The 21,857-nt window shown below is 37.2% G+C and overlaps 1 protein-coding gene across 1 annotated transcript in view; it reads left to right on the top strand.

Moving 5' to 3' along the window:
- Nucleotides 1-21,857, top strand: part of LDB3 (LIM domain binding 3) — a 112,393-nt gene that overhangs the window by 74,580 nt on the left and 15,956 nt on the right. The window contains exons 11-12 of the mRNA XM_054276882.1: nucleotides 10,080-10,115; nucleotides 14,834-14,995. Of these exons, the coding sequence (XP_054132857.1) occupies nucleotides 10,080-10,115; nucleotides 14,834-14,995 (198 nt within the window). The remainder of the gene's footprint in view (nucleotides 1-10,079; nucleotides 10,116-14,833; nucleotides 14,996-21,857) is intronic.

The following is a 21,857-nucleotide window of genomic DNA, read 5'->3' as shown; positions in this document are numbered from 1 at the left end:
CAGGGGAGTGGTAGCCATGGTCCCTAACCCCTTTCTTTCTCCCTCCTTTCTTTCTTCTGTGTATGTGTGTCTCTCTCTGTCTCTGTCTCTCTCTTTCCTCATGCCACAGGGAGAGGTTTGAAACGGAACGTAACAGCCCACGCTTTGCCAAATTGCGCAACTGGCATCACGGCCTGTCCGCGCAGCTCCTTAATGTTAAAAGCTAAACTGCCCCGGCCGAGGGCAAACACAGAGTCCCAGTAACACATTAACTGCTGGCCTGACTTAGAGCCTGAGCCTGCCGCTCGTGCAAAGGTGTGCTGCTAGGCACTTGGTTTCTGCTGTTAGCCTGTTAGCCATTCACTCTCACCAAGGGTGAAATCATGGCACGACCCAGGACACGTTCTTCACGATAAAGTAGCTTCGCTTTTTTTCCTTTATTATCTCAAACTTCAGTATACAGCAAAATGTCACTATTGTAGTCTCTTGACTTTAATTCTTGAAGAAAATGAGAGGGAAGTTATTGACAGTATTTCTTTAGAAGGAAAATAATGAAATTTTCAGAGTTTTACTGATGTAAAGATAATGAAGTAGGAGAAAGAAAGTTGAAAAGGAAAACTGATTGGCCTAGACTTTGCTAAATGTATAACACACTTAGTTTGCATAGCTGAATGATGCTGTTTGAAATAAGATATTAGCAATGTGAAGTTATATTTCAAGATATTATACTGGCAAAAGTCATTTACTGAAACCATTGCTGTAAGTTTTGTGTTGGAAACTTTAATTTATCATTATATGGAAGAGAGGTAGCTGAGGTTGCTCAGGATCTGCAAGGAAATGACATTTTGCTAGAGGTGATTTAGGAGTGAGAAGAATATATCATACTGCTGGTGCACTGAAGCTTTTAAAAGCATCTTGTAAGTTTTAAGGAATATGTTGCCCATTCTGTATTGCTCTTGCTTTGACTCACATTTTTTTCTGTATATAGCAGCATGCTTTATCTGAAATAAAAGGTTTTAAAACTAAAATAATTCTGTGCCTATTTTACACAGTACTTTATTCTGTTTTAAAACTTAACTGCTTAAAGTGATTATTGAAAGAAGGAGAACTTTTCTTTCCCAAATATAAAATTTGGTCCAAAAGCTTTCCATTATTAGCTGTAATTATTATTGACTTGTGAGTTGTCTGAATTGGAATAAACCTGACAAAGCAGTTGAGTTGGGTACCTTTATCTGGTAGCAGTAATTCCTATCAAAGGGATTAGTGCATGAGATCAGATTGAAACCATTACACTTTTTGCTGCTTCCAAATTTGTCTCAGCAGTTTGTACAAGAACCAAGTTCATTCAAACTCCCATTTTTTTTCTGTGTTATAGAAATAAGGAAACGCTACTGTTTGTGGAGAATTTTGCATGAATCAGCCAAATACTGATGTGTTTAAAGGATTATCATACATATATAAAAAAACCTTATTCTTCAGTATTACTTAAGAGTACATAAGCACTAATTCCTTTTAAAATGCATTTCACTTTTCCTAGCTGAATACCAGAGCACTTCAGGACATGCTACTTAATTCACAACATTCATTTATATTTTCTTTATGGAAACACAAACAGATTCTGATCACACTATCTTATTAGTACCTATGGTAAATCAGTATTACTGCATGAAATAAGAGCAACATTTTACCTTTTCCTGATTGTTGCCAGGAGCAACCTTTGGTGTGAACTTTACTTATATATGGGAAATTTTGATAGAATTTAAAATATCAATAGGCAATTAAGATTTTTTTCATAAACATAAAATGTACCTAAGCAAAATTATCTTCCAGTTCTAATTTCCAGTTCTAATTTTCAAATTAAATGTTTTCATGAATTAGTAATATAGTCTCTTTGTGGTAATAACAATTGTGCATCCTTAATGTTTTATGAATATAATACAGATACTAGTCATTTCCAAGAGTTCTAGTGCATGTTTTAGAATGAAAATGTCTAGATTATATCTCAATGTTTACACTTAATGTTATTTTGAAAGGTATTTTAATGATATAAATTCAGTGCATATAAACCATGTAATCATGGGATTGGAATCTAACATTCTCCAAGCTTGCAGAATGTCAATTCTTTATGCAGTTACATGAGGGAAAAAAGCAAAAGGAAAAAAATCTTGAATATCTGGCAGCTTTTAGAACTGCTGCAATGTTAAAGATCTTTTGTGAAGGTGCCTTCATTAATCCTTACAGCAAGATTTTTACTACACTATATTTCAACTGCTTAGTCCAATCCCTTTTAAAAAATCTCACAAGTGATGGACTTTTTGTGTTAAAACTATCAATCAAGTATTTCTATGTCATTTCTTTTTTGTATTTAGACTAGTAATCCCTCAACTCTTACTCCTCAAAAATCTTCTTTTATGTTGTCATGGTGATCTTCAAGTCCAGAAAATTCATGTTATGGGTCTTTGTTTGTATAGCTCTGAAGAGGCCTTGTTTTTGCTTCCTGAGGAGGAGGCAGACTTTGTCTGTAAGGCAGAGAAATTGGCCTGGGTTTCTCACTCTACGTACTGTATATCATTGCTAGTGACAGGAACAAACCTGGGCCTGATAAAAAAGCATTAAAGCTTTGAAAAAAAAACCCAGTAGCTTTGTTCTAGTGAAAGGGCAAGCCTAGCCTATTATATTTTAGTATGTTCAGGCTTATCTCATTCTGTGTGGCTTCTGAGTGACCAATCCAATCTTCCAGTGTTTCCTGAGCACTTGCAGAAGTCTGCTGTCCCACACAGGAAAATCAGTCACAATTAATGGCACTGAGGCTTAAAATAGGTTCCTGATTGAAGACTCAATGAGTCATGTAATTCTTTAAACTGGCACTGATGATAGGCAGGTGTATCTGTCCCATGCTGAATACATTTTGACCTGTGACGGCTCTGCTGAGCAGAGGACAATGGTTGGTGACAATACAGTCTTCTAAATAACCTCCATGCCAAAAATAAAGTAAAACACAGGATGTGGATAGTCCCCTGCCCTTCCCAATATTGCCAGTAAAGCATAGTGTTATAAGCATTTAATGAAGACTCAGCAAAGCTGATGCCAGTAGGAAATCAAATCCAAAAGGCCTTCCAGGTAAATCTGCTTGTCTGGTTATGGCACAGGGACATGCTCCTTTTCTGCTGTGCTCCAAGGCTGTTTGGTCTAAACTAACCTGTCTCCTGAATCCTGCTGCCTGCCTCCTGCTCCAGCAGCCCCCTGAGCTCCTGCAGTGCCCAATTTGCAGCAGAGGCACTGACTGCATGCAGTGTGTGCTGATGGGACGTGGCTGCAGTGTGGCTTTAGGACACTGGGTGTGACAGCTTGACCTCTGATCCTCTCATGCATGACAGAAGGACAAAAGGAGGAAGGTTCTGTGGCTCCTTCCCTTGCCTCCCTCTCCTCATGCCTGCCTGCACAGGAAGGACAGTGTGTTTTTGCTAGGCAATACAGAGGTCACTTTATTGCAGTTTCTCTCTCATTATGCACAACTGGGTGGAGTATATCTTCCAGAGCAAGGAACAAGTATTTCTGGGAGCACTTTATCACTTTTGAAAGGTCCAACTCTTGCACATCACAGAGCTTTCTGAAGCCTTCCTCAGGGCAGAAGTGACACCAATTTTTCACTTGTGCACTCTGGTTCCCACAGGAGATGAGTTGATGTTGTAGGTTCTTTAACTGTGTTTACCATGAGCTTCAGTGACTGGGATTATCATTATATCTATCAGAAACTTAAATGGATCCTTACACAAATTTGAGTTTGCAAAGTTAAAAAGTCAGAATTTTGGTATTGTGCATGATATCACCAGATAATTACTTTCTTTAACCAGTTTGCCTTTAGTTGACAGATTTCTGCAGGATCCATGAAAATTGATTGACTAAGACTTGCTCTCAAGCACAATAGCATCCGTGTTCTATGGCTGCTAATCAAAGCCACCTGACACCATTAAGACACGCCAAGGCATCTTGACTTCCTTCCTTGGTTGGCCAAAATTTCCAATGATTAACATTGCTGATAATTGCCAAAAACCTCCTATCTGCTGCTCAAATTACCAGAATTGCTACTTTTGAAAGACATGGCCCATCTTTCCACAACAGCTTGTGGAATTAAGCAGACTTCTCTAGGTACATTTCCCACTTAAGGAACATAATAAAAAAATAATAAGCACATCAATTTAATATCTTCTAATCCCCACTTACCTTTTAACACCTGAAGAGTGACAAAAGTATAGGAACAGTGAAATAACTCAGTTGTCTTCATGGAATCTTGAGTGAAATCAGGAGACAAAATTGATCAAATATAAAGTCTTTCTTCCTCTAAATATTCCTGGAAGTTCTACAGGGAAAAAATTTTTTTCGGGCATCGTAAATCCCTTGCTTCCAAGTCAGTTCCCTGCAGAATAAATTGGTCAAAGACAGTGTAAGGTACAGTGTATCCACTTCAATGTACCCACTTAAAAATAAATGAGTGAAGCCTCCAAATGCAATTAGAAAATACCATTAAACTTTTCTCAAAACAGTTCATAAAGAAAGTAATGCATAAGCTAACAGAGCCTGTTAAAACTGAAATTAAACTTTGGGTGTGGATGTACTGACCTATATGTAAAATCTTATCTTTACTACTTCAGTCTCCTGCACGTTCCTGTCCACCATGTAACTTTTGCATGATCAGAAATTAACATTAACTTTCATTTCTACTGTGCAACCTTTAAAATTTTCACTTGCATCCTTCAGCTGATGCAGGTGGCTAAACAAGACACCAGTGCTGCCTTTCTCTCTGACTGCTCAGTCCAAAAAGGGAAAAGCAGTTCTAACATGCAGCAGATTTTCCAACAAGAATAGTAACTCAGAGGCACTCAGCTGGGGTCTGTGGATCATCAGCCTGGCTCACAGCTTTGCTTAGGGTGAGCTGGAGCCCAGTACTGGCACTGCTTCCTTTTATTCTGCTTCTAAATTGCATTAATGTCAGGAAAATTACCCTAAATACTAATAACTTCCTAATAGCTCATTTCCATGTAAGCATTTTTGTTGTAGCTGACCCAGAATTTTATATGATTACAAATGAGAGAGAGGGAAGGTAAGAAAATCCTTGAGAGAGTTTATGAAATAAAATTTAATCCATATTCTGAAAAAATGACAGCCATTCTAATTCATATCAATTAGATGTTTGATTCAGGAACTGAACAGCCCAGACACATTGTGGGGTTTCAGGGGCAGCTTCAAACTTAGTTTAATGCCATGTAGAGGAAATATGAATTTTCTTATCGTCAATGTGCACAAATTAAAAAGTAGGTCTAAAAAACAAGCCCCTGAAAGTGAAACCTCTGAGTTCTTGTTCTTTCCTCAGCTTCCCTGGAGGAAAGTGAAGTCATGATAAGAAAGAACTTTCAGTGAGAGAGGAATAATTTCCTGGCATTCAAAACCCAAACTTGTTGTGCATTGGTTTTGTCTGTAGTGGTCAGGAACACAGACTGAGAGTTTGGATCCTGTGCTCAGGTGCCTGGTGGCAGATCCCTGCACTTTATACTGTGGGGCTGTAGAAAGCTACAGGAAAACATTTAATTAAATCGAATTGCACACTTAAGGCCAAGATAGGGAATAATTATCTGAATTAAATCCCAGCTCCAATTACTACACATGCTCAGAATTTTGCAGTCTTTGTTCTTACTAAAGTGATGTATTTACCAATAAGGTAAAATTTAAAATTGGAGTTCACATGCCGAAAACCTTGGGCAAGAGTTACTGTACCTTTCCCCAACACTAAGGCTGCTGTATGTCCAGCTGCATTTATTCTGTAACTGTTAGACTTAACAGCAAACCTGTAGATGCCACTAAAATACATTCATAGGAGGGATTGGCTTGGATTTTAGTGAGCTGCTTTGATTGACTTCCATACTATGTTGAGAACGAGCTGCTGGTTGTTTTCCACTGAATCTATGACAATGCTTCTTCTCTTCTGTGGCACTATCTGCACAAACCAGGAAACCCCTGTAAGAAAAGAATTTCCCTGTTTTGGAAAACAAACATAGTAGGATATATTGCAATTGTTTTGGCGTGGGCTGCTCACATTCTTAACTACAGTGGCTGAAAAAGAGAGACTCACTCTTCTGCCCCTTTTTGTGATCCCAAGCTGAAGTGTTAACTAAACCAGCATGATAGTAATCTTCTGTCCTCTCCAGCTAACTGCCTGTCATTTCTTTGTTTGTCTTCTGGTGTCTTTGTTAAAAAACCAGAAATATAGCATGGGGGGAAAAGGCAAGCAGCCTCAATAGTCGTCTGACCATGGAAAAATTCTCAGCTGCAAATACAGAAAGGTAGAAATAGCCTCAGTGGATCAGAGCAGCAGTTAACCTAGCTCAGTGTCCAGTTTCCAACAGTGTAAGTGTCTCATGCCTTCAAGACAAAAAATGTTTGGAAGGCAATTATAAAATAGCTTTCACACAACTTTACTCCTAGACACCCTATCAGAATGTCTTTAAAATTACTTTGTTAGTTTTACTTCATAAAAAGAAATTTTATTTGTAGGCAAAAATGCTTATATAAATATAAGTACATGCTAGGATGAAAGTTACAAGTCTCATTAGTCCTGCAAGTCCACACTACACTAGTAGAAAAACAGAACATTTGATTTCAATAAATATAGACCCTAATAATCTGTATGTTTATATCCCCTTTGAAAAAAGATTGTATATCTGTCAGACTTGGTAGAAGACTGTATTAGGTTCTCAATACAGTAAAATACTGATTAAATGAACAGATATATTTATTTTAAAAATAAAGGAGGGTGAACTGATTAAAGAGGGTGAACTGATAATTTAAATAATCAGCTGGGGTTTGGGAGAGCTTATTTGAGTTCTTTACACTGCTGTGGACTTTCTTTTAGACCATGAACAAATCTATTAAGTTTTAGTCTCTCATTTGTAAAATTAGAAGTAGTCTTGCTCCACGAGAGTATAGAGAAAAAGCTCAATTAGAATATTTGCTTTCTGCTTCAGTACTGAAAGAGTAGTTGAAGGACCATGTGGACCCTCAGGACACTTCATGTTTTTATGTCACCAGGTCTTCATTGCACATCATAGGATTCTGTCTCCATATTTTAGGGGAATAGAGCAGAGCTTTTCCAGAGAGAGAGAGTCTAGATCTGTACTATCTAAGAAGAAGGTAGATGGAAGGTGCACCAACTCCACATTTCAGCTTGCCTGCTACATGTACGTGTTTGGGGATCTTTTGCATTTGGTTCCCAAAAATAAAGTAGAATGGGAAAGCATTCCAGTGTCCCATACATACAGTTCAGATTTAACCTACTCATTTACTGAAAATTCTGAAGATTCTCCAGGCTACTTTTAAGGTCCAATAGCACACACAAGTTTGGCTTGCAAATGAATTTTGATTTCTGTTACTCAAACTATTCTAATTCTTGTTGATGTGTGAGGAAAAGACTCCATTTCTATCATTTCACTCTGCCTTTAGCACCATATCATGTAGCATATTTTATGAGAAGAAAACATTTCATAATTTCTACTGTATAATGACCTGTGGAATTGGGAAGAGAGTATAGTGCTTAAATAGATCTTGTTTGAAATACAGGTCCAAAATTGAATGAAACCTGTGGGAGTTGCACTGTTGTCTCAGAACAGTCATTGACTGAGGCCCTTCTATCAAAAGCTATTTCAGTGGGGACTAAAAACAACTGCAGACAAAAAAAAATCTCCCACAGTAATTTTAAATCTCTCCCAGATAGCTCAAAACTATTATCCACTACTGTCAGTTAGTGCAGCAGCCTGTGTAGGCAGAGATACAAACAGCTCATAGTTTTCTGAGCCAAATTCTTTCATGTTGTGAAGGTATTGACTTTACTGAGCCTGCCTGAGGGATGTATTTGGCTCAAAAGTAAAGTTATTTCTGCATTTAGTTAGCAGAAAATGTTTTGATTGTAAAGGCCAGAAATCCAGTCATTGGTTCCTTAGAATGCAAGTATTGCCAGTCAGAGGCACATCTGATCTTGAGCCTTTCTTCTTGGTAGCCAAATGGGAATTACTCCTATTGACTGGGAAGAGAAATAGGTCCTGGAAGCAAAACCATGAATAAGCGTTATATGCCTTTGAACTCATTTTTCCCTTTACTCTGTGCCTTTTCCTTTGTTTTATTCTGTGGAAATATTTTTACTATACTTCTCTCTCTGTTTTAACCTTCACAACTCCCTTGCCATCGTCACTCAACATTATCCAATATTGTATACTTGGGGAAAAAGCTTTTGTGAAATACCAACCTCAAAGTGACCTTGAGTCAAGTGACTTTTTTTTTTGCCTTGTTCAGTGTAGCCACAGCTATTGGAGCAGAAATGTTAGGATCAGATTAATTGTAACAACAGAGGCTTAGCACTGCTTCAGCCTGACCCCAGCTGCCTGCCTTTTGGTCTTGGCTGTAATTTCTCATAGAGCATTTGGCAACACTGGAGATAAATAGTGCTGTATTTTGTTTCCAGGCCCTGACTGTGTTCTCTAACATTGTTGCATGATTATGGCTCTTGGTAAATTAACAGTTCCCACACCTGCACAGTCTCTAATCCATCCTCCTGCACCTTGTTTCATAGCTGGCATTGCAGTGAACTCACAGCTTGGTTACCATAAGGACAGTGTTTGGTTTCTCATTGCTTCAGAGTGGTGAGCCATTGACCTCGTTGGGGATTTCTGTTCAAGGCAGGCTCTTCTGACCACAGGAACATCTTATTCAGACAGACACATCTGAGGGGCATTTCCCAACTTCTGGGTTTCAAAATCTGGCTTCAATTAATATATTTTAGGGCTACAATTTAGTTAGAGGCTTTAAAAGTTCGTAGAGAATGCCTGTGCCGAAGCCTTTGCTGATCTTAACTGGTTTGGTTTTTATAGCTTTCTTGGAACTGAACTAAAGAAAGAATATGTGACTGTACATTTATATGTAAATGTATAAGTACATAAACACAATACTGATAATAATGTGGAAAATATTAAGAACAGCCTTCCAAAGATAATGTAAGTTAATGATTGGACCCCAGCAAATCCATGTAAAGAAGTGCATGTATTCCTTTTTTGTTTTCCAAGGATGCTTCACAAAGAAGGTTCAGTTGCGTAAATGAGGACATTCACTTTGTGGTTTGTAATTTTACATGCCACTTAAGAAAAGTGTTCTCATTTGGCATATTTCAGCTTTAAACCTGTTGAAATTTCAGCACAATTCCTTAAATAGGAAGGGATGCAATCACCCATTAAATTGCTAACTAGTGAGACTATCTCAATTACTTAATTAACTGGATTTCAAACTTAGGTGTTTAAGGCTAATGAATTCTATTCTTTATGAAATTACTTGTGTCTTAACTTCTTACAGATAAACAATTGCTTGCATTTGAACAGATCAGTTATTTTTTAAGCGTGTATGTGTGTTTACAGAATAACAGCCCAGTTCTCCATCAGTGAAACTGAGGCTAACTTAATCCTCACCTCAACGAAGGAATGATTTCCAGTTGAAGGAATTGTTTCTAATCCAATTTAGATTGAGAAAAGTAGTATTTGGGTAGGGAAGAGAATTTTTAAATGATGCCAGGCATATGAAATCCTTTTTGTGTAAGTCTTTGGTAACCATTTAACTGCTTATCACTTCAAAATATCAGGTCCATGAAGACTGCCCAGCTCTGATTGTTTTTACTGCCTGGATTTGGCATCCAAGTATGTTCTGCTGAAATATTAATGAATTCTTTTTTAAAAGGAAACTTATTAAAGACAAAACTCTTCCTGAAATTGTATACACACATACAATGTCTCATTTTTAACCTATAATTTTCCTTTTATTTTATTATTGCAACAAAGTTGTTTGCAAGTGAAAAGAGATATACAGCAAACTTGTATATCTGGTGGTTTTACCTGGAAAGCGGAAGAGGCTTCTCACAGCTGTATTTATGAGCAACCACTCTAGGATGCTTTTTGCAACCAAACATTTCTCCCCAACCCATGTTCTTCTTCCCTGGTTGTTTTGGGTGGGGCTTTTTTGCCATCGCTGGCAATTGCATTTATTTCATACTGTATCCCCTCCTTTCACAGAGACAAGGAAAACCTTGCAGCAGCATCAGAAAACAGGTAATGTTTGCTGTGTTTGATTTACTTCCTGTTAAGAATGTATCTCCACTTCCTTCATATTGTTCTTACTTCAAAAACATGAAATTTATACACTGTTTGAGAAGATGATGAAAGTAGAGGCATCAGTTAAGTGGGTTCATTGGGCATTTCTTTCTCATGCACTGTGATGTGGAACAGGTGGGGGTTGTGTTTCTCAAAACTTATAAACCTGAAAAATAAGAAGTTTTAAATCAAATATTCTTGAAAATGGAGTACTGTCAGTTTATGATATAGTTTTAAGAACAATTTCCATTTTAAACTTTGTCTAGACTATTCAAGGCATTTTTAAAATCTAAATAAGATTATCTTTTAAGAACATTTATATGTCAGATCTTGATTGATACTCAAGGAGTTATGAGGTTCAAAACAGTCCCTCTGTAAGTTCTTTCATGTCAAGTTGTTTTCTCACAAAGGATCTCAGAACATTTTGCAGTTGAGTATAGAAATGTGTTGTTTTCAATTAGCTAATTTTTTAAACCCCCAAGTACTGATACACAGGTATTTCTTGAGTGAATCCGACCAGTTGTTAAATGGAGCAAAGAAAGACTTCTTAGTAGTTAGTCATGAAAAGAATTTTTTGCTACTGCTTTTCTCTTTGTTTTTGATGCCTGCCTCAGTGATATGCAACCACTTTTTATTTCTGGGGTTTTTTTAAGACTTCTTATATTTGAATGAAGGTTGCCTAGTTAATATCTGAGTACAAGATTATTTGTTAATAATGACACAAGTAATGACAACTGTCAGTTGAACAGTTGGGAAATTTTATTTTTATTTTTAAATTAATAATTTAGAAAAGAAGGAAATAAACCCCTTGAATCCTGAATATAAATTAAATTGTAAAGAACAAGCAACACATGTTAGTATTTCACCAGCAGTTTCATTTGTTTAAAACTATTTATAGGACTATGCAGCTGCTTCACTGAAATCTCCTTTTCTTTTAATTACTATTTTATTTTGCCAGGAACAATTCTGATATATGACTGGTGTTATTGTCCTCCTATGTTGCCTTAATCTTGTGTGATCTGTCATACCACAGCCTTTCTCCACCTCCATTACCATCACAGCTCTGCTTATTTTGATATTCATAGCAATATGATTTCCAGATTTAACACAAGGTACCTTTTTTAATTTGTCAAGCCTTTCCTGGTCTTAAGCAGTAATTAACCAATGAACTATCAAGATTACTTCATCTGCATTGTAATTATGATCTCCAGCTCCATCTGTGGCTGGAATTCTGTGTGTTCCTCAAACCCCTGCTATTACCTAGGAAATGCCTCGTTTACAAACACCCTTGTAATCTCTGTCACCCAGGCCTACAGGTACCGCGCATGCACCCCAGTATGTGACCTCGAGTATTTGGCACCCTCCTAAGTCATCCAGCAGGGATGCCAACCCTGCCAATGCTCAGCCAGTGGCCTCCAAGGGCTCTGTGAGGCTTGGAGCAGGTACAAGCCAGGGGGAGGCCGGTGTTGGCCAGAAAGCCCCTCTTGCTTCATCCGGTAACCAAAGGTACACTGTGCCGTGTAACTGCATCACTGACCCGGTTTGGAGCTTTGCAATGGTTTGGAATAACAACCTCTAACTCCTTCAGATGGAAATGCCCATTGCCTCAAAGGCCAAGGTTCCAGTTCTTCCAATTCCGGCAGCTTCTGGTTCCATGTGGATGTTACATTTTCAGTGGCTCTCATAGGATCACACCTACAAAACAGAGACAAGCCATTAAGCATCTTCAGCAGAGAAGCAGCAGCTGATATTTCTGTTTTCAGTGGTTTCCACAAACATTTCCATATTCAAATATTAAATCCTTATGCATTACAGCTTTCTCTAAATATTTTCTCTGGCACTTTTTTCCTACAAATGATGCAATAACAGATATTTTTTCATATCCGTTTTAGTTTTGGTTTTCTATATTTTTGATTCTTTGCAAGTGATCTGTTGGAGGATTAGAAACACAAAAACCTTCATGCATTACATAAAGGAGACTAAGTGCTGTTTTAATCATCCACTCCTTGTTATCGGGGTAGAAAATCTCAGAACTTAGGACTTCACCAAGAGAAAAAAGTATAGATTATACTTATATTTTAAATGTTAGAGTGCATTTCTTGCTGTGTTCTCATTATGGTTGTTAACCATTATTATCTTCTTAACCTCTACTGATCTGTGTTCCTTTTCATGAGTGAAAATCAGCTGAGAAGAGATGTGTGTTTGTTTTCATCCACCTAACTTACTTTTATGTTTGTTACCGCAAATATGAAGATGTTTGATTTTTTCAATGTCTTTTAAAATATAAAGTACTGTAAAGATTTGATGTCTATGAAATTATTGTATTTAAAAACCGACCAACCAACCAAAAAATACTCTATAATATATCATAATGAAGCTGTTGCATTAGATTATCTTTTTTATAAAGCAGCACTCACATTTATCAAATCTTGAAATTCTTCTGTTCTTGAATAACTAAAATTAAAAAATCAGACTGAAGAACTGGAAAGGAGGAGGGGAAAAAACAGTTTGTATTTGACAATTTAGATAAAATTATATAAAATTTATAGTTGCTAAATTATGACCAGTCAAGTCAGTCTTGAGCTCTTTCTATAATCCTGTTTTGGGAATATTATCAACTGCATATAATTTATATAACCAAACCACTCTGATTTTTATGTTTATATCCACTTCATTTATATTTATTCCAATTCCTTGTAATATATGTAATATGTATTATGTAATATAATTAACATATTCTACCATGAAGGAAGGTAAGCAAGTCTCTAACATTTGTTAGAAATAAAATTTGTTTGTATTTCTTTTAAACTTAAAAGGTACTCCAGTATATTTGGTTTTATCTTATTTATATGGGTTCATTCTGCTCAAATCTGTTTCCACACAGGTCCATGTCCACACATGTGGATTAGTTTTTTTTAACTTTCTTTTCAGTATTTATCACTGAATATGTATTTTGATTATTTTGTAGATTGTTACAGTTAAATTGCAATTAATTAAGTTCACTGTTCTCTTCAGAGTATGAAGTCTTGAATCCTCTGAAATCTGTAGTAAATTCCCTTTCACATCAGTGCAGATAGACAAAATGGGTGAAATCCTAATTTGTGTTTGTTTTCAACACATACATTAAGTTCCATTTTTATGTGCAGCATAGTTTCAATCCTTGCGTCTTTGCCAAATCAAAGATATGTAAGTATGTAAGATGAAAACTGTGACTCCACAGCTTTTAATTGGGTAATTCTGGTACCCACTGTGCACAGGGAAAATTTCACAGTGTTGAAATTCAGTACCAGATTAGCTGTGATGGATAATACACAGCTACTCTGTTACACAGGCTGTGAAATTGGTAGTCTGCTAGTTAATTGGAAGAATTTAATTCATTAAATGCTTCGGGATGGAAGAAATCATCTGACTCTCAAATGCATATTACTATGGAAGAACTTTTGCGAAACTGGTGTAAGGATTTAAAAGTCAGAACTGCAAACTGGATGATTATTTTCAGGAACTTCCTTATTATGTGCATAATTGTAGCTGAATCTCCATAAGGCAGAAAATACCAATTTCCTGCTTTTGTTGAGGGCTGCATTCAACTTTGAGGTTTGTGGGTATAACAACCAGAATCTGTTTCAGCTAATCAAACAAGATATTCAGCTGAATTAAGACACCATCCTGTAGACTGTTGAACTCTAGAAGAGGAGGTGAAGGACAGGGGAGATGGGACAGTCCCTTGGAGAACAAGGGGTATCCCAGATTCAGAAATACTAAACACTTGTTCTATGTCCTGAGGAATATAATTTGGCAAATCAGTGCTTCTGAGAGAAGCAAAAGAAAATATGAGATAATTTGCACAATGGATGGTAATTCTGCTTAGAAGAGAAAGCTGAGAGAGAGTTAGAGGGCAAAGGTTGGCTGAAGAAACAGCTGTGGAGCTGTAAGATTTCTTTTGTTATTTGATACTTGGTGTGCTCAGGAAGGAGCATTTTGGATCTTTGTAACTTGAGCAAGAGAATCACTGAATTCCATCACCCTGATAGGAGTAATTTGTAAGAGCACAGAGATGTGACAATATGCTTATGACATAGGTCTGAACGAGTAGACATATATCCATTATGTTTCTAGGCCACTGCTCATGGACAAGACAGCTATGTACAGTGATGCCCTGATTTAAAAAAAAAAACCTGCTTATTTTGCTCCATTTTTCTGTCTTTAAGAGATGAGTAATTCTCAAATCTGAGGGCGGTGATAGAAGACATTAATAGTTCAACAGGTTACTTAAATGGTCACAGGATAAAAGAGTAGATTATTATCATTCATTTCAATATATCTGATGGAATTTATATGAGCTCACAAGACTGTGACAGCTCTTCATAGCCATTTCAGTCCTGGGTGCCACATTTCCTACCACTGGCATCAGTGGGAGCAGGACTGAAGTGCTCTTTAACACCTGGGGTAAACTTCAGTTAAGCAGGAACAACGCTGCATTGCAGTCTGAACTGCACAATGGAAAAGGCTGAACAAATGTCTTTTTTTTTCTTTGCATAATTGTGCTTTTCCCTCAGTAACCCAGCCAGCTACTATGTTTGCAGCTGCAGGTTCAAACATAGTAGGTTTTATGCTCTCCATGTAAATGCACGCCTTCTTAAGACGCTTCTTGTTTTATTTAATTGAACTCTAATTAGTACCCCTGTTGAGCATGCCCCGGTGGCTCCCAGTTCTGCTGCTCCTGCACCACATGCTTCAGCACCTCAGCCTGCTCCTGCTGCTCCAAGCACAGCCAGCCTGATGGCAGCACCAGCCACCACCTCAGTAGTGCAAGAGGCTTTCTCATCCTCCTTCCAAAGGTAATGCTCCATTGTTGTACCCCTCTGGCTTTGGAAATGCTGCATACACATGCTTAGCTTAAGAATGTAGTATGAAAAGCTGTAACCTGGTTTATATGCTTTTATATATTTTGGGGGGGTGGGTATTTTAGTGGTTTTTTTTTTAATGTGAGGTTTTTTTCTTGATGTGGTTTTTTTTCCAATTTTGTGATATGTTGTTCATGTTTGCACAGAATTTGCAAAATAAAACCGCCCTAAAAATAACTTCATTTTCAGAAAGCGAGTCTGGGCTTAAAATTGGAAATGTTTTTATACTACTTATAATAAAACCAAAACAACTCCTCATCTTAGTTGCAGTGAATGAAGATTCTTTTAATAGTGTTTCTGCAGTAGGACAAGAAATGGAAAATTACAAGATGTCATTTACTCACATGATTGAGCTTACTGTGTCTCAGCAGATATCAGTAAAACATGGTGGACACTTGATGATTGACTTGCTCTGTAAGTTAAATCATTCATTTCTATTAGATTTATCTGATCTTTTTTCCTAATGAGAATTAGCCTTTGAGCTGAAGTAAGTTTCAAGGAGATGCATTCCTAACACTTGTAGCACAGTGGGAGTTACAGTTGTATATGAAAAACTGTCAGACAGCTTGTGAGGAAATGTGTGGGATTTCTACAGCTGTCACATTGCAGTCATTTTGGAGATAGTAAGAGTGAGTTTTTTGGTACATAATATTCTTTTATCTTTGGGGTTTGCTACATGAATATTCTGAAAAGATGTCTATTTTAGCATGCTTTTAAAATCCAAGGAAAAACGCACGTCCAGTAATATAAAACACTTATAATTGAGACCTCAGAGGTTTCATGTTTTAGGTATGTATAAATGGAATTGAAAATGTTCTCTTGACTCTACTTGTTAATTAATTTTTCCTAGTTGACTTGCATTATGTGTATATACCAACTAATTAGTTTTTCACTTTAGTCAGTTTTTACCTAGCCATGACCTACCAGAATGCAGTGGTTTTATTCCAGACAGCAAAGGAGGTTTGAAAAAGGTCTTATGCTCAAATTCAGAACTGGCCTGAGAGGCACTTCCACATAAAATCATGATAAGGTTTAAATAATTTTTATCCCTCAGTTGAAACCATAGCATGAAGAAAATGTACCTAGTATCTGCTTCAGACCAAAAAAAAAAAAAAAAGCCTCTACTAAACTAATCATTCCAATTACTTCTGGTTTTGACAGGACAATCTTCTGTCTGGGACTGGGCACAGTAAAATGTTTCTCTTGTATTTAGACTCAAACATCTTCAGATCTTTCAGATAAAAGCATGTATCATTGACAAAAGTCCTGTCCTGTAATACTGCCTTTTTTAATTATTGATAGTCTGGTTTTAAAATGTTTCCACAATGTGTGCATTTTGCCTTGAGTTCTGCAGGAATGTGCTTGGTTGTGCTATTCTGTAAGTCTGCAGATGTGTGCTACAGAAAATCTGTCCCTGGTAACCATGCAGCACTTTTCCTGTATCTGAATCTTGCCAGAGCTTGGTTCTGATGCCATGATTTGTGTCCCTGTTAAATCATTTTGTTCATGCTTTCATGCTTTGATGTGTCTTCTGCAGAGTTCTTGCAGCCCCCAGCTCTCTTTCCCAGCCTAAGCCTTTCCATGGGCCCAAGAACATGTCATTAGCAGCCTCCGCTATTTCATCTGCTATCTCTTCTCAGTCTAGGTACATCTGTAAAGCTCTCTTCTTTTCACCTAATTTGTTTTGATTTTGTATTATGCTTTCTGACATGAGGTTTTCAGTTTCTGAAGGGATTGAATTGGGAGAGAAAAAGCACAATGTGTTTAAAAGAAATTCCTTATCTTCCTTATCTTCTGCATGACAACCCAGCTAGGAAACAGCAACATTTTAGATGTAGGGTATGTGACCACGGGGTCCTCTTGGAACAGAGGTATTTCACTTGGTTGGTTTGTGCTGCTTTTGCCAACCTGAAATGAAAATACTTGCCTAGAAACACTGGGTGAGAATGATGGACCTTTTTTTTCTTGGTGAAAACACAGGATCGCAGGAATCTTTTATCACTAGAGAATGCTGCTGTACTGCCTCACTTCCAAGCCTTTTCACTGCTTTTGTAACACTTTGACAACTAACAGAGAAAGGCAGGTGATTTTAAGACTCATTTGAACACAATTTGAACAGTCTTAAGAAATAATAAAAAACTAAATCAGCAATACATTTGAGATTGTAATTATCCATGTGTGTCTTATCTTTATATTAAAAAATAGTTAGGAATTATCCAAAGGTGATGTTTAAAATTGACAAAGGGCACAAGTTTGAGGGCTTGAGTATAATAAAGGCAAGAAATACAATGGTCTTTCTCAAGAGAATCACAGAACAGTTAAGTGCTTGGCACAGGAATTATTTAATAGCAGTTTGATTGGCTTCACATCACTGAAACCAAAGCAAAAATGAAATAGCTACAGAACAAAACATCAGAAGAGTTTTCAGTTTTAGGATGTGAACATGTCTGTTTCCAGCCATGGGACTTCCATAGGAGAAGTAATCCCAGTATGGAACTGATAAAATATGAGAAATAAAACTGACTGCTGATGAGTGGAGTACACCAATTGTAACTTTAGTTTCAAGAAGCCCCTTCTACTCAGGTAAGGTTCCTTGCTTTCCAAGCAATAATAACTGTGCATATTTGAGTTTGATTAAACACTGGCATGCAAAACCTATTATTTTTCCTGAGCTACAGAAAATACTTGATTTTAGGGTTTCTTTCAGCTGAAGATTGAAATCAGTCAGAAGATGAAACTAAATGGAAGCTTTGGTGACTACTCTGTCCAGACAGAGTACATCTATTCATGTTTCACCATCTACGTCTTAGAACCCATGGAAATCTTTCCTAAGAGTTTGTTTTCATTCCTGCCTTGGAAATCATGGAATCATAGAACGGATTGGGCTGGGAGGGATCTTAAAGATTATCTACTTTCATGAGCAGGGACAAGTTAAGCAACAATTATGCATAATTTACATATAAACTGCTAATAAATTAGTATAAAGATAACCAGTACTTGCTGACACTACTTGCATGTCTTTCTTAGTGCTAATGTAATCCTGTTTTTTGATTGAGCTTTCTTCCATTTCCCTTAAATTTTATATACATTTAATGAGAGAAGGGAAGCAGTGTGAGGCCTTGAAACCATATGAATTCATTTTTAGTTATGTACCAACATGGACTAATCAGTGTGAAACAAAATTTCAAAGAATATAAAAAGAAAGATGACATTGAGATATTGAGGCATTTGAATAGAAAGTAAATTAGTGAATTAGATTGCCATGGACCATTGCTACTTTTCCTGCCCCTTTGAAAGGAAGTGACTTGTCTGGGGAGGCTGTGTCTCCACTCTTGAAAGTTTTCAGAACATCACTGGCTAAAACATGGAGCAACCTGGTCTGACCTCAGAGCTGGCCTTGCTTTCAGCAGGTTAGATCAGATTCTTCCTGAGGCCTCTTCCAACATCAAAGAGTCTGTGAATCTATGAAAAACATCTGTCCATTTCCAAAAGAAACGCTCTAATCACATTCCTAAAACCTCTTGCTGGCACCTGGCCACATTTAAAAGATCTACAGCATATCAACTTTATACACTGCTGCTTTGTCAGTGGATGACACAAGTGTGGTCTGTCATCTGCTTCCCCGTTACCAACAGGCAAATGTTACTGTCTTGGCTTCAGCAGGTCCTGGCACATGAGGGCAAATCAAAGACTTGTAGGACCCATAGAAATTTGGTTCCTTGATAATCAAGTACAAGAAGTGAACTCTGGTTGGTTGGTTGGTTGGTTTTGGATGGCTGTCTTGCATCTGGAGTAGCTTCTTTATCTTGGTGCATTTCTTCCATGTATGTTTTTAAAAGTGTTGTGTATTATAGCTTGTGTATTCAAAGGTAAGGGACTAAAAATGGCTTCTAAATTGATTTATAAATCAAATTTTTGGGCATCTGGTAGTTTTCATTTAGAAATCAAGTAATGCTTTAGCATGCCAAAATACAGACTTAAAAATCCAGTTTTAGCTTGACATATACCAGAAGATTATTGAGCATTTAATATAATTTTATTTAAAAAAAATAATTACACCACTGTTTTACAGGATGGGGATGTCCTCAGGTAGATGAGGCTGAGATTTTATCACCATTATTCCAGTGTTTGATGGTTTTTTCCCTTTTAGATTCTTTAAAAACATCCACCAAGAAAAGGCGGGAGGCTTTCTTGATCAATATCCTTAACTATTTAAATCTGATTTTACATTTTAGAAGATCCTGTTCTATAGTGACTTAGCTTTTGTGAGCATATGCATAACACTTAACATGAGTGAAATCTTCATCATGTTCCTGAAGAGGAATGTTTGAAGTAAATCACTAACCTTTAACAGATTGTGTTACTCTTTTACATCTGCAGTGAAATCTGACTTACTGTTATCTGTTCCACTTACAATCTTACTCAAAAGAAGCAAGCACAGCAGGAGAGTTTTGAATAAGCTTGAAGCTCTTCAGGGATGGGTTATTCCATCTAGAGAATTAAAGCAGGGTGCTCCATGCAACAGCACTCTGGGAATACAAAACCAGGAGAAACAATGGAAAGAGTTAGAATTATGGTTCTAAAAGCCAAGTGTAGCTTCCGATCCAGAGATTTTATCCAAGCACTGTGTCCATGGTAAAGGGAAGAAGAAATCTTCTCCAGAAGTTAGGAAAATAACTGGCATAAGGCAGACTCCTGGTGGTTCTGGGAAATGTGGGCTGTGCCCCTGTGGGGTGGGATGGATGCTCTGTAGCCCTGCAGGAGCTCTGTTCATTCTGAATCCTCTCGTTTCTCAGATCATACATTGTGCAGGCTTTCAAGTACTCCCTGTATTTGCATAAATGACTCATTTATGTTCTGAAATTACACTGCTTCCCCAAGGGGAAAAAAAAAATCTACCTGTTTGCCTAAGACTGTAGCAATGGAAAGGTTCTTCAAGACAAAAGTTGAACACGGTGGGTGGATGTTTCTGCTTCAACTATGCCAGCCTGTCCTTTCCATGGGGTTGTCCAAGCTGCTCACAGGCTGGGGTACTTCCCTGATCTTTGGCCTTTGGTTCATTCAAGATTTGCTTTTCAGATTTGATGCAATGTAAACATGACACTGAGAAAAATCCCTTGTATTTTTTTCTGCTCATAAAAATAATTGGAGTTCCACAATCAAATAGCAAGATCAGATAAGAGTGATTTATGGAGCTCTCAGCTCATTGACTTATGTTATCACTCGTCAGGTGTCACTGTGATTCCCAGCTTAAATAAGAAAACAAAATGTAATGTAATACTCATGTAATTATAAATATGCACATGTTGTTTACTTCAGCATTTAAGAGCTCTTCTTACTCATAGGAAATTCATGGTAGGGAAAGATATCCCAATTTTTTGTGTATGTTTTTTCAAATACCACTTTTGTCTCATTTTAGTTTCAACCGGCATTCTTCCACCTCCATCACCTACCAGTCAAAGCAGAGGTATCAAACTGTTTTGTGCAGCTATTCTACCTTAAAAGCACTTAACAAACCAGTTTATTGCTACTAGTAGGCATCTAGTGAAACGTTAACATAAAAATGATCTGCTTAGAAATATTTACTCTTTCTTTTTCTGACAACTAATAGTTTTCAGAACCAGTATTTAATTTGCTGCCTGTCACCTGCCATTGACTACTACAGATAAATTCAATGAGGTTGCATTCACTGCTTTTTGAGATGCCAGTGCTTCTTGATCCATTAAAGCATCTTTGGTGCTTACAACATCTTTTTATTCTTTCTTAACTTCCTTCTTTCTTGTTTCTTTTTTTATTTTGATTCTTTTAATCACATGCCATTTCCTTTTCTTCAGCAGAAATTTTGATAAATCTTTTCTTTCACTAAACCCTTAATGATGTAGTATAACACTTTATTTCTCTTTGATAAGCTTTCTTATCTTTCTTACTGTATTTAATATGCATCATAATAATGTAAAAGGGTTAAAAGGATTCAGTGCTTCTTTTAATTTTGCTTTGATTTTGGTGGTACTATAAATGTGGGGGGAAGGGGGGTGTTGTTTTGGGTTTTTTTTCAGCTTCATTTCCCTGAACACAAGGAAATCTGTGGTATGGTTTTACTATGCTATTATATTTGGGAAACACTTGAATTTTGAATTACCATTTTTCTTCATGACAGTTTAAGTATTACTAATCTGGTTCAGAACTTCTTTGTTTATTTTCTGCACTAAGAGAGATTTAAATAAGTCTTTCTAACCATTGGATCTGTGCATCTGGGAGTAGAGTTTCCTGACTGGATGACATTTTCAGATTCAGGCAGTGCAACACATAATTTTAAAATCTTTTAACCCACATTGTAAATACTGGGCAATGAGCTGTGTAGTTTAGCCTGAGTATCAGATTTTAAAACAAGGACAATTCTTTAGCTGGTGTTTAGCTGATGGCATTTTGAAAGCTGTGGGTGAAGCCAAAGTGTCCCTGTGCTATGGCAGCAGCAATGGCCTCTGTCCAGTGACCCTGAGCACAATGCCTTCTGAGGCACCTCACAGGAGGTCTCATCAGGAAATAGATGGTAGGAATGGAACCCAGAAAGTTTGAGAGTGCTTAGGACAGCTTTGGCAGTTACAAAGCACAGCAAAGTTCACAACAGAATTTACAGTGAATACAAACCCAGTAAAATAGTTTGTCTTGGAGAGTTGTGTTCACTCGTGGTACAGTGGACCCAAATGCAGGCCTAAGCCCTAGACTAGGTACAGAAATAATTAGCTACAGCCACTGTAGCAATAGCTAAGTTACTAGGTCTTGCTACATAGACAAA

Source organism: Melozone crissalis, unplaced genomic scaffold (genome assembly GCF_028551555.1).
Source record: "Melozone crissalis strain CALT ecotype California unplaced genomic scaffold, PUWL_Pcris_2 ptg000019l_1, whole genome shotgun sequence".
Taxonomy (NCBI): domain Eukaryota; kingdom Metazoa; phylum Chordata; class Aves; order Passeriformes; family Passerellidae; genus Melozone; species Melozone crissalis.
This window is presented reverse-complemented; position numbering and strand designations above follow the sequence as displayed.